Below are 13,908 nucleotides of genomic sequence, written 5' to 3'. Positions count from 1 at the left end.
TTCATAATACTTGCATTAATTTTGCCTATTTACACCAACTATTCATAAGTACTAACCTGGATGTGTTTCTGCTCTCCTAGTGAATTAAAGATCAATGCTTACTTCCGTTTTAGTTTCTTCTGCAGCTAAATTCTGCTCTGCGCTTTCTAGTAAATAACTTGTGCTACGTCGCTGTGGTTTGTGACAGTTTTGAAAAAGAGCTCGATCAGAAAATGGAGAGTGAATAAGATTAGCAGAGTCATTGGCCATGGACCAAAAACAATGAGCTAAAAAAAAAAAGTCAAAAGAGTGACATTTCAGAGTTGGTCATTTTCACATTATTTTTAGTTTCCTGAAATGTTGCAAAAGTTTCCTTTAAAAAAAAAAAAAAAAAAAAAAAAAAGCGCACAGAGTCGTTTTTGGATAAAAATCTCCAGTTGAGGCAGGCTTTGTGACATTGCTTGTCATCTTGTCATGAGTGCTGTAAAATATAAAGGCATACACAATGACTGGTGTAGAGTGACAACCCAGCCTACACGCCCATCAAAGTGACAAAAATCAAACACAAACGTGGGCACGAGTCCTCCACTGCCCCACACCAACATTTCTGCAAATGCTACAAACTCAAGGTGAGCTAATACTACATCAAACGGCATCAACTCATTCAAATGTCAGTCACCCCCTATGCTCTGTTGACTCTGTATGCTGGCTCCACCCACTAACAGGGGCAACACTCGGCAGCTTGTAATTACAAGTACCGTTTAGGTATGTCTGAACGCCGCAGGCAGCTCTGATCTCAGTAGGGATCTCAGACTCTGAAGCCTTCAAAAACAGCGCTGAGTAGTGTGGCAGACAGTAGTATAACAGATGATAGGGATCTGTGTAATTCAATCAGTCTTAATGGGCATGCCTGCAGAGTGAGAAGCACTTTTATCATTACGGGTTGAGACACACCTCTTCATTCAAAAGCAGAAATGTATCTGATGAAGCAACGCGGTCAATGACAGGACACAGCGAGGAACTAAAGCACTGCATCATTATGCAAATGTTTTTTTAAATTAATCTTTTGTGGTAATCCACCTGGTTACTGACTCCCTGCTGACAGTGATCAGAAATGAGGGTCACATAAAGAACAGCAACCTTTGAGCTCATTTTACCTGAAGCCACTTCAGCAAAAGCCCCCGTTTGCTTCCACCTGGGTGCTGTAGGGGGAAGGATGACCTGCCGACTATAGCGCACTTGAGCAAAAGTAACAATAGTGGCAGTGTGAAATTATGCATTCAAGTGTTTTTTTATCCTTTCATTTGCCTTGTTACACTGGCTCCTCTCCTGTAAAAGAACAGGTCGAGCGGCGCAGCGCGTAACATAAATACCCCATCTCCAGTTGTTATCGCACAATTGGAGCCAGAGAAAACAGAAAATTATGCATTAATACAAGCCGAGTTGTGTTTCTGAGTGACAGCTGAAAAGAACACCTATATTTGGAATCTGACATTTTGCATAATTACGTTCTTACTGAACCTCAACAAAAACAGACGTGCCCTGACAAAGATATAACTTGCTTGTGAGTAGACAGGCAGCGTTCCCCAGCGAGCGCACCATCCTAGAATAAATGTATAAATTGGATCTCCGTCTTTGACCTCATCATTTACCCGTGCCTTACCTGTTAAAGTGTTCCCGGTATTCCTTTGCCACCCTCTGCATCAAGGTCTTTAATCTAAAAGCAAATTAGAAGACAGAGAAATACCACACGAGTTGGAGTCTAACCTTTTTTTAGTTGTTGGCTGCAATTTGTGGGCAGATGCAAACAATAATGGTCTTATCTGTATTTGAAAGCCATGCACTTAAGCTCAATTATTGTGGTGAGAGTGGGAGTAATTTATAAGAGTCATGCTTTTTAATTTCAGTGTTCTTTTGTACCTGCCACTCTCCTCTGTGGGGTCCTTCTCATCGATGATTGCAATTGCCACCAGTTTGCCTGAGGTGGCAGACAAGGATTACAAATCACAGTCAGACACACAAAAAGGACGGTGAAAAGACAATGGTGGGAGGGTAAGAGGTTCTGGAGGAGATCTATCACCTCTCAATAGGGGAAGAAGAAAGGAAGGGACACGGCGAGCACTTTGCTCATTCATCACTCAAACATTAAGCTAGCTTAGGCTTTCTGCTCGGCTGAATAGGAAACAAGTGGTCACTTTGTGGTGGGAGAGCTATTTCAGTGCCATTCAAAACCCAAACCCACAACAAATAGATCTGCTTAAAAAGCACAACAAAAAACTGTTACACAACTTTAAAGGTTTGTTACTCGGCCTGATATGCTTTGATACTACACATCCCTTGCTGCTTGGGTGAGAGTGCCAGCCTGCCCCCTGGTGGTCGCTCATGTTGATTAGATGCCAAGAATGAGGTTATATAAAGAAAGTGGCCAGCTTTGCATCAGGAGAAGGAATAATATTTAACATGTATATTCAGTGAAATTATACTGTATAAATAACTTTGATTGCGGATTTTCTGTAACTGCTGGTGAAAACAGAAAATCAGAGGGGAAAAAATGTTAATTAATGGTTCAGTTGGTGTTTTTAATCTTCATGGGAATACAACCTGTGGAAATGTGTATAATTAACTCTGTGCTGTGTTTGAGCATGAGCACAGCAGCATCATTCATCTGTGTATTTCCAGGAAGATTAGATGGATTCTGCACAACTCAAGTTGGAAAAGGACAAATCAAGTTTTACAATAAAATTGCACTACCATGCGAGTATTATTTAGACATTTATAGAGTATTTTTAACAATGTAGCCAATTTAATAATAATTTACTATGGCAAATAAAGCCACTCAAGTGCAACAGTGTTCAAACCTCTTTGTTTTTCAATCCTCTACATGTGGCAATTTCACTAGTTACATATGCTGATAAGCATCATAGGCTTCTTATTTTCTATGAAGGTGACAACAAGGTGTAGTAAGTGCAATTATAAAAGTGAGTGCATTCAAGTGATTAATGAGGGATTTCTTCACATATATATTAAGTCTGCAGATTTAAAGGAAAACAGTTAATAAATTGACTTTTTGTTCAGAAGCCTTGCGGCTCTTTCCAGAGGATCGGATGTCAAACACCAGATTATCCAAAAGGGTCTGTGGGGTTAATTAAAGAGCTAAAAAGACTAATTCTATGTGAAAGGTGGGTTTTTCACAACCTGGCAACTTAAAAAAGCTGAGCTTGTGACCTACTCATAATTGATCCAGAATGCATTAAACAGATCTAATATTAATAAACTTATTAGTGAAAACTTACAACCGGCACACCCATCAAACATCATATTTACCGTGTTTGCACTGTGTCGTTATTTATTCAACCGCTTTTTGAAACCACTGATGTTTCTCAGCCTGCTACCCTCTGGCATCAAAGCCCCTCGTTCTGTGAATTTAGTTGTAATTTTTGACCCACAGATGAAATGAAGAACCACTGGTGTTATTTTCTACAGCTTCGACATCCAATACCCCCAAGCTCTGTGATCATAGGGTTGTTATTATATCTTTTAAACAATCTCCAAGCAAAAAGATCAAAGCATAGAAAATATATTTTCATGGCTTACAAGTAGACAGCATTTCTGAATCCCTTACTGCTCATACACCTCATGTAAGGCTCAAGTCCTTTAAATTCCAAGATTTTAATTAAATTCCAGAATTCACATGTTCTAAAATGTCCTATTACATTTCTATCAGGTTTCTATTCATGTTTGACCTGCAGAAGTTGTTTATTCACTGGTTCACTGCTTCAATCCAATAACGTGTGAAGCAAGTTGGATTCTAATGGGTTAAATTAGAAAATTTGCAAATTAACTGCACTATGAAAGCGCTTGCTTACTATTTATATTCTATCCCCAAAGAAAAACCTTCAATGTTTCTTTACACCGCAAAGAAAGCCAAACTGCTGCCTTTTAATTTCAAAATCCATTTTTTGCATGTCTTTTTGCTTTCAGTATGCTACCAGTATAGGTCTCATGTGCTCTAAATCTTAGCCCATAAATTATAGTTTCAAACTTTTCAATGGTTTGGTCACACTGGGACTGTCGCGGGTACCAAGTTCTGTGTCAGTGTGACTTACGATGTGTTGGAGCAGGGATTTTACAGCATGAAATGTCACTCCTACAACTACGCTGAGCCCAAGAGCGTGAAATCTGATGCTTTGTTGAAAAGGCTTCAAAGACAAGGCTGGCAAATTCACAGATACACATCAAACTTAACAATGTAGCCTTTAATCAGTCACAGTGTTTATCCAATTAAGATGCTATGGAGACCGTGTTATATGCAGAACTATTAAAACTAACTGGAAAGTCTGCTATATGGATGGGCCAGAAACTAAAACTGCACACAGTAACACATTTAAGCAACATTCAACTGTTGAGCATCACTGATCTCAGCAACATCAGCATAAAGGAGGAAAACACTGTATCTAATATTAGAAAGCACAGCTTTCTCTGCACAGACCATCAATTTACTGCCGTTTAAGAGGCAGTTTGTATTTCACTCTTGAGCTTAAATTTCCTTTTAGAGGAGAAGTGTATGTACATTTAAACAAGCAGAACATAGGCTATATCTGGAGGGAAGGGATACTCTTTGCTACCTTAGCCGTGAATATTTTTACTGGATTTTTTTAAAAGCAGCAGCTGTATGTTGTTTGATTCTTAAATATAAAGTTGTTAAGTGGAAGACATGTTTAGAGACGCTAAAATATTAAGGGCTTTTACAATGTAATAAAACGAGGCAGGCAGTCTGAGCAAAGCCATGTATAAAGTGCTGATGCAGTTCAAATGATATAAGCTGGTATTCAATCTGTAATCACTTTGGTTCCACAGTCATAAAGATTAAAAAGGACACACACATAAAAAAACACATTAAAAGTCCCACATCTTAGGCTCACAATTAACAAAATAGAGCCCCTTAAAAAACAGCCATTCTGCAGAAAATTGATCTGTATCTATTCTGATAATAAAGCAAAGACGTAAAATGTCCCAGTGCTGGGTTTTTAAAAGCGATCATTGGCTGCATGTCTTGTTTTCCATGAAAGGAAACTGAATGTTTTGAGGTTTTCTGTTCATTCTTCTATTTCTCAGTGAAATTTCACACAGCAATTAATCTACTAACCAAAAAAAACAAATGAAACTAGACCCAGAAACTCACGATTCCATACATTTTGAAGCAGGATATTACAGTACTGTGCAAAAGTCTTGAGCCACCTATCATTTTTGTAAACTTTGCTTCTAAGGAGCCAGACTTTCTCCAAATCAGTTTTAAAGTCCTCTCAAGCAATAGTTCTTCAGTTTTTCTGAAACTCTTTCAGTTTCTTTTTTTGACACTTGGTTTTTTTCTCATGTACAGTCCAGTTCTTGTACCTGACCATTATTCAGAGGAATGATTTTGTTTGTTAAGCTCAAAGCCCTAACATATAAATAATTTAGGCATAAAAAGGGCACCTAACTCAAGGGTCTACATATGACAGTTAACTTGGCAGGGAATTTTAACTGTATTTTCATTATCGTCACAGGTTTCAATAGATCACTGCATCTATTTCTCATTTTCTTAGCAAAATCTAAAGAAATTAGGGGTGGCTCAAGCCTTTTGGACAGTATTCTATTATAAACCCCAACTAGGAAAGTAAAAACAATGTGCAAAGGAAAATGAAATTCGGGAATAAATACGTTATATATTGAAAAAGAGCATACGCCACCTGTTTCCCCCAGCTCATACAACGTAAAGCCATCAATCTGAAGGTATCCTTGGAAGCGCTCCTTGTTCACCCACAATGATAAGCTACTGTCCTCGTACTCTGCAACACAGACAGGTAAAATCTTTCAGAAACAGAAGCACAAAGCTCATCAACATTCAGCCCACAGACTGCCTATAATAAAAAGGGAAAGCAGAAGAGTATATTGATGGCTGGAATGTAAGAAGATCAGCGTTTGCCACCTGTATGCATTCTTGGGGAACAAAGAGCAAGACAGAAGCTGAGCAGTCATAGACATAGGTCAGATAAACAATGACCAGAAACTGTTTTGACAGCCAGCTGCCTCTGGCTTAACAGTCAGGCAGGGTATTCAAGATCTGAAGCAGCACAATGATCTATGACTCAGAGCGAACAGATTGGCAATCGATGGAGATGTAAACAATCAAACGCAACAGATGGCTAAGTCATAAATCAAATGACAGTTTGTTTAGCCTTGACTGTTCACAGTCACATTTCCAGATTAATTACTATTTATCAAATATGGCTGTCAAGAACATTAAGAGAAAAATACTGTAATTTTCATTCACAATTGATGCCTTTTCCCCCCAAAATGCTGGCTAACCTGACCTAATTTTAACAGCTAAGGAAAGAAAAACATCACATTTGGTTTGTAAATGATTCTGCAATCATACATTTATTTTTAACACATCTGGAGCAAATGTATAATTCAACAGATGCAACAAGAGAAGACAAAAAAATCCTATCAAGTGCACCATATAAATAAAAAAAATAAACAAAGACAGAAAAATAAAAAATTACTTCCTGAATGCGAGCCACATGTTGTTGCTCCTCTAACATCTGGAGGCAACACGCAAACAGGAAGCAGAGACTGTCCCTGGAGGGTATAAATAGGGTGTAACGAAGCTGCTTAAACAACACCGTTTTCTCCAGCTGAGAGGCTACAGGACGCTCATAATTGATGTCAAATGTAGCCGGGACCTTATTATGACACGTTAATAAGTTACTGTGACCTTTCGCTACCATCATAGTAATTACAAGAACACTGATGACTTTTAACATGATTCTCATCCTGCAGGGCTCCAAGTAAGCTGGAAGCATAATACTAAACATGACAAGCTAAAACCTGGAACACACTTTTAAACCCCCCCAAGGTCGTAGCTTACAGTAGTATTAGAAACTATTCCTCAGTGATTATACTGTGCAAAGTGAGCGGAGCCTCGCTGTTAAGACTGCTGAGTCAGTGGATAGGGCAGACATTCCAGAGAGTTCTTTCCACAGATGTTCTGGCTTTACAGACAGCATGCAGCTTCCCAACTTTTCCCCAGAAGCGAAAGAACGCTCGGAGGCCCCATACTGGGGTTGTACAGCCTGATCCACCTCTACACCGGCTGAACCTGCTTCACCTTGAAACAAATTAGAGCTGCTTTCTTCCCGGGCGCCACCCTCACAATCTCCATACTGCCCTACAGGAGCCCTTCAGCCCAGAGTTCACACAGTGGGAGGCGAGAGACAAAGATGAGGGGGAATATAAACAGACAGTGGGTGGAGTGAGGATGATCCAGTGTCAGAGTTTGGAGCAGAGGGAGGAGGCAGCTCTGACACATTTCAAGGATGAAGGTTAATGGCACAGAAGACCTCCAAGACAATGCAAAAGGTGTAGAAACAGAACCACAGGGGGAAACGCATAGAGAGGGGAGGAAGCTGCTTCATCAAAGATAACTCAGACAGCGTACGATCCAGGAGACTGACGTGTTGAAATGTGACACAAAGCTCGGTGTAATGATGAGAAAGCAAGGGTAATTTGCTATTATAAAAAAAGAATACATAAGGTTTAACAAAGAAGATGCTTTGGCTCTACTGCTAAAAGGAAATAGGAATACAACAACAAATAAAAAAAGAGTGTGATATAAAAATATTTTATGTATTGCTCAGTTATAGGATCGGGTAAAGATAAAGAAAAAATGATGCTGTCAGTAGCTAGCAGCTCATATTCATGTAAGTCAATGCTTGAGCAAACAAATCAAACAAAGCTATATCGGTTATAGTTAGTTATATTATTTATAGAGAAGAAGAAGCCACTGTTGGTGACAAATGCCACATAAATACAAAAATATAGAAAAGTGGACAAGAGCCATGTAGTAAGTAGACTTACTACTAAAGTAAATTCACTGAAGTAATTCACTGTATTCCCACTGTAATTTGCATGCAACTGCAGAATGTGGAACCCCGACTTACGAATACCCCGATTAACGAAAAATTCAAGTTATAAAGGCACTTAACGGTGTTGTGCCAAAATGTGATTGTCTGCCAAAAACTGATTTCCAGTGTTTCTGTGTATTTTTTATGTGTAATATCTTTACGTATGTTCGTAAATACACTTCGGTGAACAGGGGATACAAAGGGGTTACATAAAGAATTAAAAAATTATCTGTTTTTTAAGTATCTTTACAACTTGTAGCCTACTTACATTATAACCAATCCGGTCCTTTATCCCCACTTAAAATATTTTTACAGAACTATTGTAATATTTGCTGCCATTTCTGCTGTCCTGTTGGGCAACTTACTCTTACAAAATACATTTTTAATGTTAATGAGATTTTTTTTACTGCATAAATAAAGGTTATATAAAAGTCACTGCCCAAAACTGATTGCGGCTTCTATCTTGTTACACGAATGTTGTTTGTGGCTCAAGATGACTTTATGTCATCCATAAGGGATGCATTTGACACATGTTTAACATATTATAGCCCAACAAGTTACTTATAGCACTTTAAATATGAGCAATCGCTTTTTGGCAAATACCGGAAATCCGTTTTTGGCAGACAATCACTTTTTGGCACAACAACGGCAATATTTCAGCCCGTGTTACGGCAAAATGCCCGCGTAACGAAATCCGCTGGCTCTGATTGGCTGAGCCCAGAATGCCTACAATGCCCACAATGCCTTCCGAATCATGTGACAACCCCCCTGGCTTTCGTACCAGCGCTTCGCTGTTCCACTTAAACGCGTTGTTGCAGTTAGCAATTAGCCTATAGCCTATCGTTCACTGAAAAGGATGGGTGCTTCGACTTACGAAATTTTTTGACTTACGAAAGACCCTCGGGAACGAATTAATTTCGTAAGTCGGTTCCACTCTACATTATATACTTATAGCTCAGCAATAAATTAGTAATTAAACATCACACCAGCAGCTGGAACAATAATTTGATCATTTTGACCTAATAATTTAACCCCTAAACATTTGACTTATGTTAATCATGTCTAAATACTTTTGTCCACTTTCCAAAACAATTATCCAAAATAAGATCGTAAAATCCACGGTCACAGTTTATATGCAGCATCTCTGCCTTTTTTGCACTTCATACCCCATCTCCCACCACCACTCCTCTGTGCAAACAAAGTAAAAACAACAACCAGTTATTAGGCTTTCCATCAATGCCATTCACGCTGACCTTGCCAACACTGCAGATTGCAATAACCAGTGAAATGAAGGCTGACCGTGTGCGCTGTACCAAAATGTCATCATTGCGTTATCACCTGTTTAAGTGTGATCTTTTCCGTCATCACATTCACAAACTGTTAATCATCCTGTCATTTACATGATTCCAATAAACATATGCAAACACATTCGGCCTCACAGCTGGCAGCATTATGAATGTTTCCATACAAGGAGTGGAAAGGCCAAACCATTAACCACTGAGTCAGATTAACAGGAAGCCTTATGTGGAGCTCTGAGCATTAGGAGGACTCAAAGAACCAAAAACGTGTCTGAAGACTGTTGGCAAGTGAAACAGTTACAAATGCTGTACTGTGCATGCTGACATATATGCTAATTATATTTTTCTGCTTTCTTACATGTTGCCCAGTAGCTTTCAATGCAGCTACACAATGATCAAAACCACTTGGCCTTTGAAGCACAACAGTAGAGCAGACCTGTATAACTGTATGAAACAGAGGATTTGGGTAATTAAATATGTATGAGCTTCTGTGTTCTACTATATCTTAACAGTGCTCTTCAAAAGGGATGCCGCTATTTGTGATGCGCACTAAAGCAATCAAAGCTAAACAATAACATGTCAAATATCATTTTACACAAAGCGAGAGCTTGTGTTTGGACAGTGTGGTGGTTGTGCTGAGTGGGACCCGTTCTTTAAAAACAAGAGTGCACAGCAAGAACAGCAAGTGTGCAGTGAATTTAATGAGTACTTTGAATCTGCGTATTCGGAAAATACATATGAAAGCAAATAGTTGGCGGGGGGGGCATGATCAAAGTCGTTAGAATATCTTGGCAGTTGTCGGCCTCTAAAGCTAGAAGATAAATAACAATGCAGAAAAAAAAGAACGTGTCAGTTTCACAGTATAATACTCGCACGCTTGACTAAACGTCACAGCCTGCCATAAAACAGTGTCACTAGGTGCCTATGCAAATGGGCTCATAAGTTTAGCCATATAAAATTTTCTGAGTGAACACCATGCAAAGTGAGGGCAACAGCAAACCATATGAGGTGTGGTTGACTCATTTATTCCTTCCTTCCAACATTTAGCCAGCAGATCTTCAGGGAGACTAGAAACATACTACAGCAGATGGTCAGAAAGCCAAGGCTGAAGGCTAAAAGTCTTTAAAAAAGCGAGCAAACCACTTTCTTAAATTTCTCTTTTGCTATCACTTGAGGTAAGTGTCTAATGCTTAATAACTCAGTTTCTGTGCTAATATACTAAATAATAAAAAAAAATTTCTTCTGCAGTTTCCGAACGACTGAAAGGGACAAAGAAAGGAAGGACACAACCATGTCATTTTGCCATGCTGCTCCTCTCCTTAGTCCTTGACAAGTTTAACACACCGTCACCATGGCAATGCTACAGATTCATCACATCCTCCGTATCAGGGTCCTAGAGGACTCTGCAGAGTGTGGAGTTTTTGTTGTTAACATCTACTGTGGAGAGCCTCTTCTGCTGAGATTCTGGTGCGTGAAGCCCGCCTTCCGAAATGGTCAGGTGGAGCAGATGGATGCAAACGCGCAGACCGCAACGCAGATGGATTTTGTTCTCCGGGTCACACACCGTGCGCCTGACCTCCCTAACAGCCACTACTGGGGTCCGTTTGTGTTGTCGCTGTGCCTCGACGCTCTTCGCTTCCGGTTCCGCCTGCCAACTCGGGCCCAAAGCGGCAGAGAAATACAAAAGATCATGGAGGAATGCGGTGAACTCATGTTACTGCGCTGAAAGCTTTCAATTCTGACCCGAAAAAGCAGATCCTCTAAACCTTTTACGCATCGCAAATGTGATTTTTTTTTGTCTGCTTTGACTCGATGGCTGATGCAGTGATTCAACTCTTGGCTTTGACTGTATACACACTACCAGCTCTGCGCTCTTCTTTGGTCGAATCTGCGGTCTCGCACGCCCACTCAAGCCAGTTCATCCACCCTGGCCTGCTATGTATGTCCGCCCAGAGACAAACCGCCACAACATCACTGGCCTAACCACACACAATAGTGGGCAGAGCCTGGGGTGCTTTATGATGGGCCAGGCACACCATAACTCAGTGTGGTGAGGATGAAAGAGCAGCGGCAGGAACGGGAAAACTACATGAAGACAGCTCTGGTTACAAAGTTTATGTGAGAGGCGAGGAGGAGGGAATAGCAGGCAGGAGCAGGAGACAGCATGGCACCCTACTGCCCTCTAGTTAAGCTATTAAACTAAACCAATTGAAAAAAAAAAAACAAGACAACAGTAGTGGACAAAGCCTAAAACAAATAAAATACTTACCATCATAGGTAAAGTAGCCTCCATCTTTAAAGACTACGACAGCAGGAAGCTCTGGCAAAGATACTGACTGTTGAAAACACAAAAACACCACTTTAGACAAAGATCCATAAATCATATAAAATATGTGAAAAATTCTTTGTACAGGGGAAAAAAAAACAAACATCAGCGCTTGTAACGTGTGCAATCCCAGGGCAAGAGACATGCTCAAAGAACCTAAATACATTATTTCAAACTAGGAAAATATAACTGCATGTGTCATTCCCAAGTGCAATAATGACATGTTTGTGAGTGTATCTTTGTGAAATTAATTTCATACTTTCTAAAGACAAAAGATGATCGCCTATTCAAAGCATTACCTCTGGCAAGGCTTCCTCTGAAGCAGAGAAGAAGTAAGTATAGACGATGAGCTCAGAGGCAGCGTCGTTGTACTTCTCCTGCAATAGCAAAAAAAGAAGGGAAAAAAAAGGCTTTCGGTATTCAAAGATTGTAAATTATCACTTGAAGGTATTGCATAGAATTGAATTCTTTCTTATATTATGTCAATGCTGCAGCATAGCATTGCCCCTATGATACAGACTTTTGTGTGGTTGCTAAAGAATAAAATAATGAAAGTGTATTGATGTATGTTGCTTACTTTGAGAGGAGAATCCCCACCAACATACACAAAAAGCACATCGTGCCGTTTCATCATGTGCTCAAACATCTGCTTGCTGGGAAGGGCTCGGACGGCTGGTCTGATGGAATAAAGAACAAACAAACAAACAAAAAAACATAGACAGGAGTTCATTTTGATAAGTATTTAAACCCCACAGAGTACAACAGTGATGTGTAATGTCCTAATCTTGGTTTCTGTGCTGCTAGCACCACCCAGTGGCAGTTCAAAAAACCACTGCAGTCCTCAACCCGTCTCCGAGCCAAGCTTTTGATCAGCCCCTCTGTCACGGATCTAGTTTGATTTCCCTCAAGGAGGGACGAAATCTGTCAGGCTCACTTGATACAGTGGTTTAAAGTGGAGCATCAGAGGCAGAAATCCATTGAGCTATGAAACAAATATGGCCTGGGTTGATAAGCTGCCTTACATGCTTTTCATTTAGCTTGGCATGTCTTCCTGTCAAATAAGGGAAGTTCTACTCGGCTCTCAGTTTCTCCTCATGTTGATTTCCAAGTGTTGTTTGAAGCCTGTAACTTACCCTGCCACCCTGTTGGCAAACTCTACAATATCATCTTTTGTCCTTGGTCCCTTGTAATTGTAGGCAAGATCACCCTTTAACCTGAAAATAATAAGAAAAAATAGTGAAAGACTGAATATTTCATTAAAAAACCCATTCAACACCTTTCACTGTTTTGTTCCAACAGAATGACACCACTTGCATATTTATATGAAACTGAATAAAACGGGAATTAACTGCTTGGCAGTCATGCATTCAGGATTTGTGTGAAAAAAAGAATATTATGCAAGAGGTGTACGTCGAACTAAATTTTCTGATTGGACCGCTCTTTTGACATTTTAGGGTAGATTCTTTTTGCTGTTTAAGCAACACAAATATTTTTTTTCTTCTACTGGTTCTTCCTCGTTTTATATAGCAGGTGCCAATTTTTTTGTATACTTTTCTAGTGTAGTGTTGGACCCACCTTTGCCCACTTAAAAAATCCTAAATTAAATGGTGGCATAGATTCAGTATAATATTGGAAACATTCCTTACAGATCGTTTACCATGTTCATATAAAACCAGTACACGATGCTACAGAATTGCTGGCTGTACGGCTCTCCCTTTCAACCTCATCCCAAAGGGGGTTTTGGTCGAGAGCCAAGGCGAATGGAACATACAAAACCCGCTGGCATGTCGATGGAACCGGCTTCAGATCATGTGTGCTTTGTGAAATGGCGCCTTACCCTGCTGGCAGTGGCTATCAAGAGATGCACACGGTCAGCAACAATACTCGGCTCGGCAGTGGCATTCGAATGATGTTCAGTTGGTATTAAGGGCCTTAATATGCGCCAGGGAAAAGCATTCCCCACGCAATTTTACCACTGACCCAGCCTGAAGCGTTGACACAAGGCAGCTGGATGCCAAATCGTGACCCTACCATTTGCAGAATGGAATCAGCAGAAATCTAAAGTCATCGTACCAAGACATGTTTTTCCACACTTCAGTTTTGGTGAGTCACATGGAGTGAAGCCTGGTTCGGTCTGGCCAATCAAGTTTCAGCGTGTTACGCATACTGAGATACTGATCTGCAAAGCAATCATGCTCAATATAGTTTCAACCAATCTACCAGTTCTCCTCGGACCTCTGTCATTGACGAGAACAGCCCATCACTGGATGTTGTTTTTTATATCTACTTTTGTAAACTATGGAGACAGCTGTTGTAAGTTCCCAGGAGTTAGCAATTTTTGAGAAACCATCGCAATAAG

The 13,908-nt window shown here is 40.0% G+C and overlaps 1 protein-coding gene across 1 annotated transcript in view; it reads right to left on the bottom strand.

Annotated features, from left to right (window-relative positions):
* Window positions 1–13,908, bottom strand: part of tmx3b (thioredoxin related transmembrane protein 3b) — a 36,008-nt gene that overhangs the window by 15,077 nt on the left and 7,023 nt on the right. The window contains exons 6-12 of the mRNA XM_085172880.1: window positions 12,683–12,763; window positions 12,127–12,226; window positions 11,849–11,926; window positions 11,493–11,559; window positions 5,709–5,807; window positions 1,900–1,957; window positions 1,643–1,696 (exon numbers count right to left, since the gene is read on the bottom strand). Coding sequence (XP_085029006.1) covers window positions 1,643–1,696; window positions 1,900–1,957; window positions 5,709–5,807; window positions 11,493–11,559; window positions 11,849–11,926; window positions 12,127–12,226; window positions 12,683–12,763 — 537 coding nt within the window. The remainder of the gene's footprint in view (window positions 1–1,642; window positions 1,697–1,899; window positions 1,958–5,708; window positions 5,808–11,492; window positions 11,560–11,848; window positions 11,927–12,126; window positions 12,227–12,682; window positions 12,764–13,908) is intronic.

This window comes from Neolamprologus multifasciatus, chromosome 9, assembly GCF_963576455.1.
Source record: "Neolamprologus multifasciatus chromosome 9, fNeoMul1.2, whole genome shotgun sequence".
In the NCBI taxonomy this organism is placed as follows: domain Eukaryota; kingdom Metazoa; phylum Chordata; class Actinopteri; order Cichliformes; family Cichlidae; genus Neolamprologus; species Neolamprologus multifasciatus.
The sequence above is the reverse complement of the archived record's forward strand: the minus strand, read 5'-3'. Positions and strand labels throughout refer to the sequence as shown.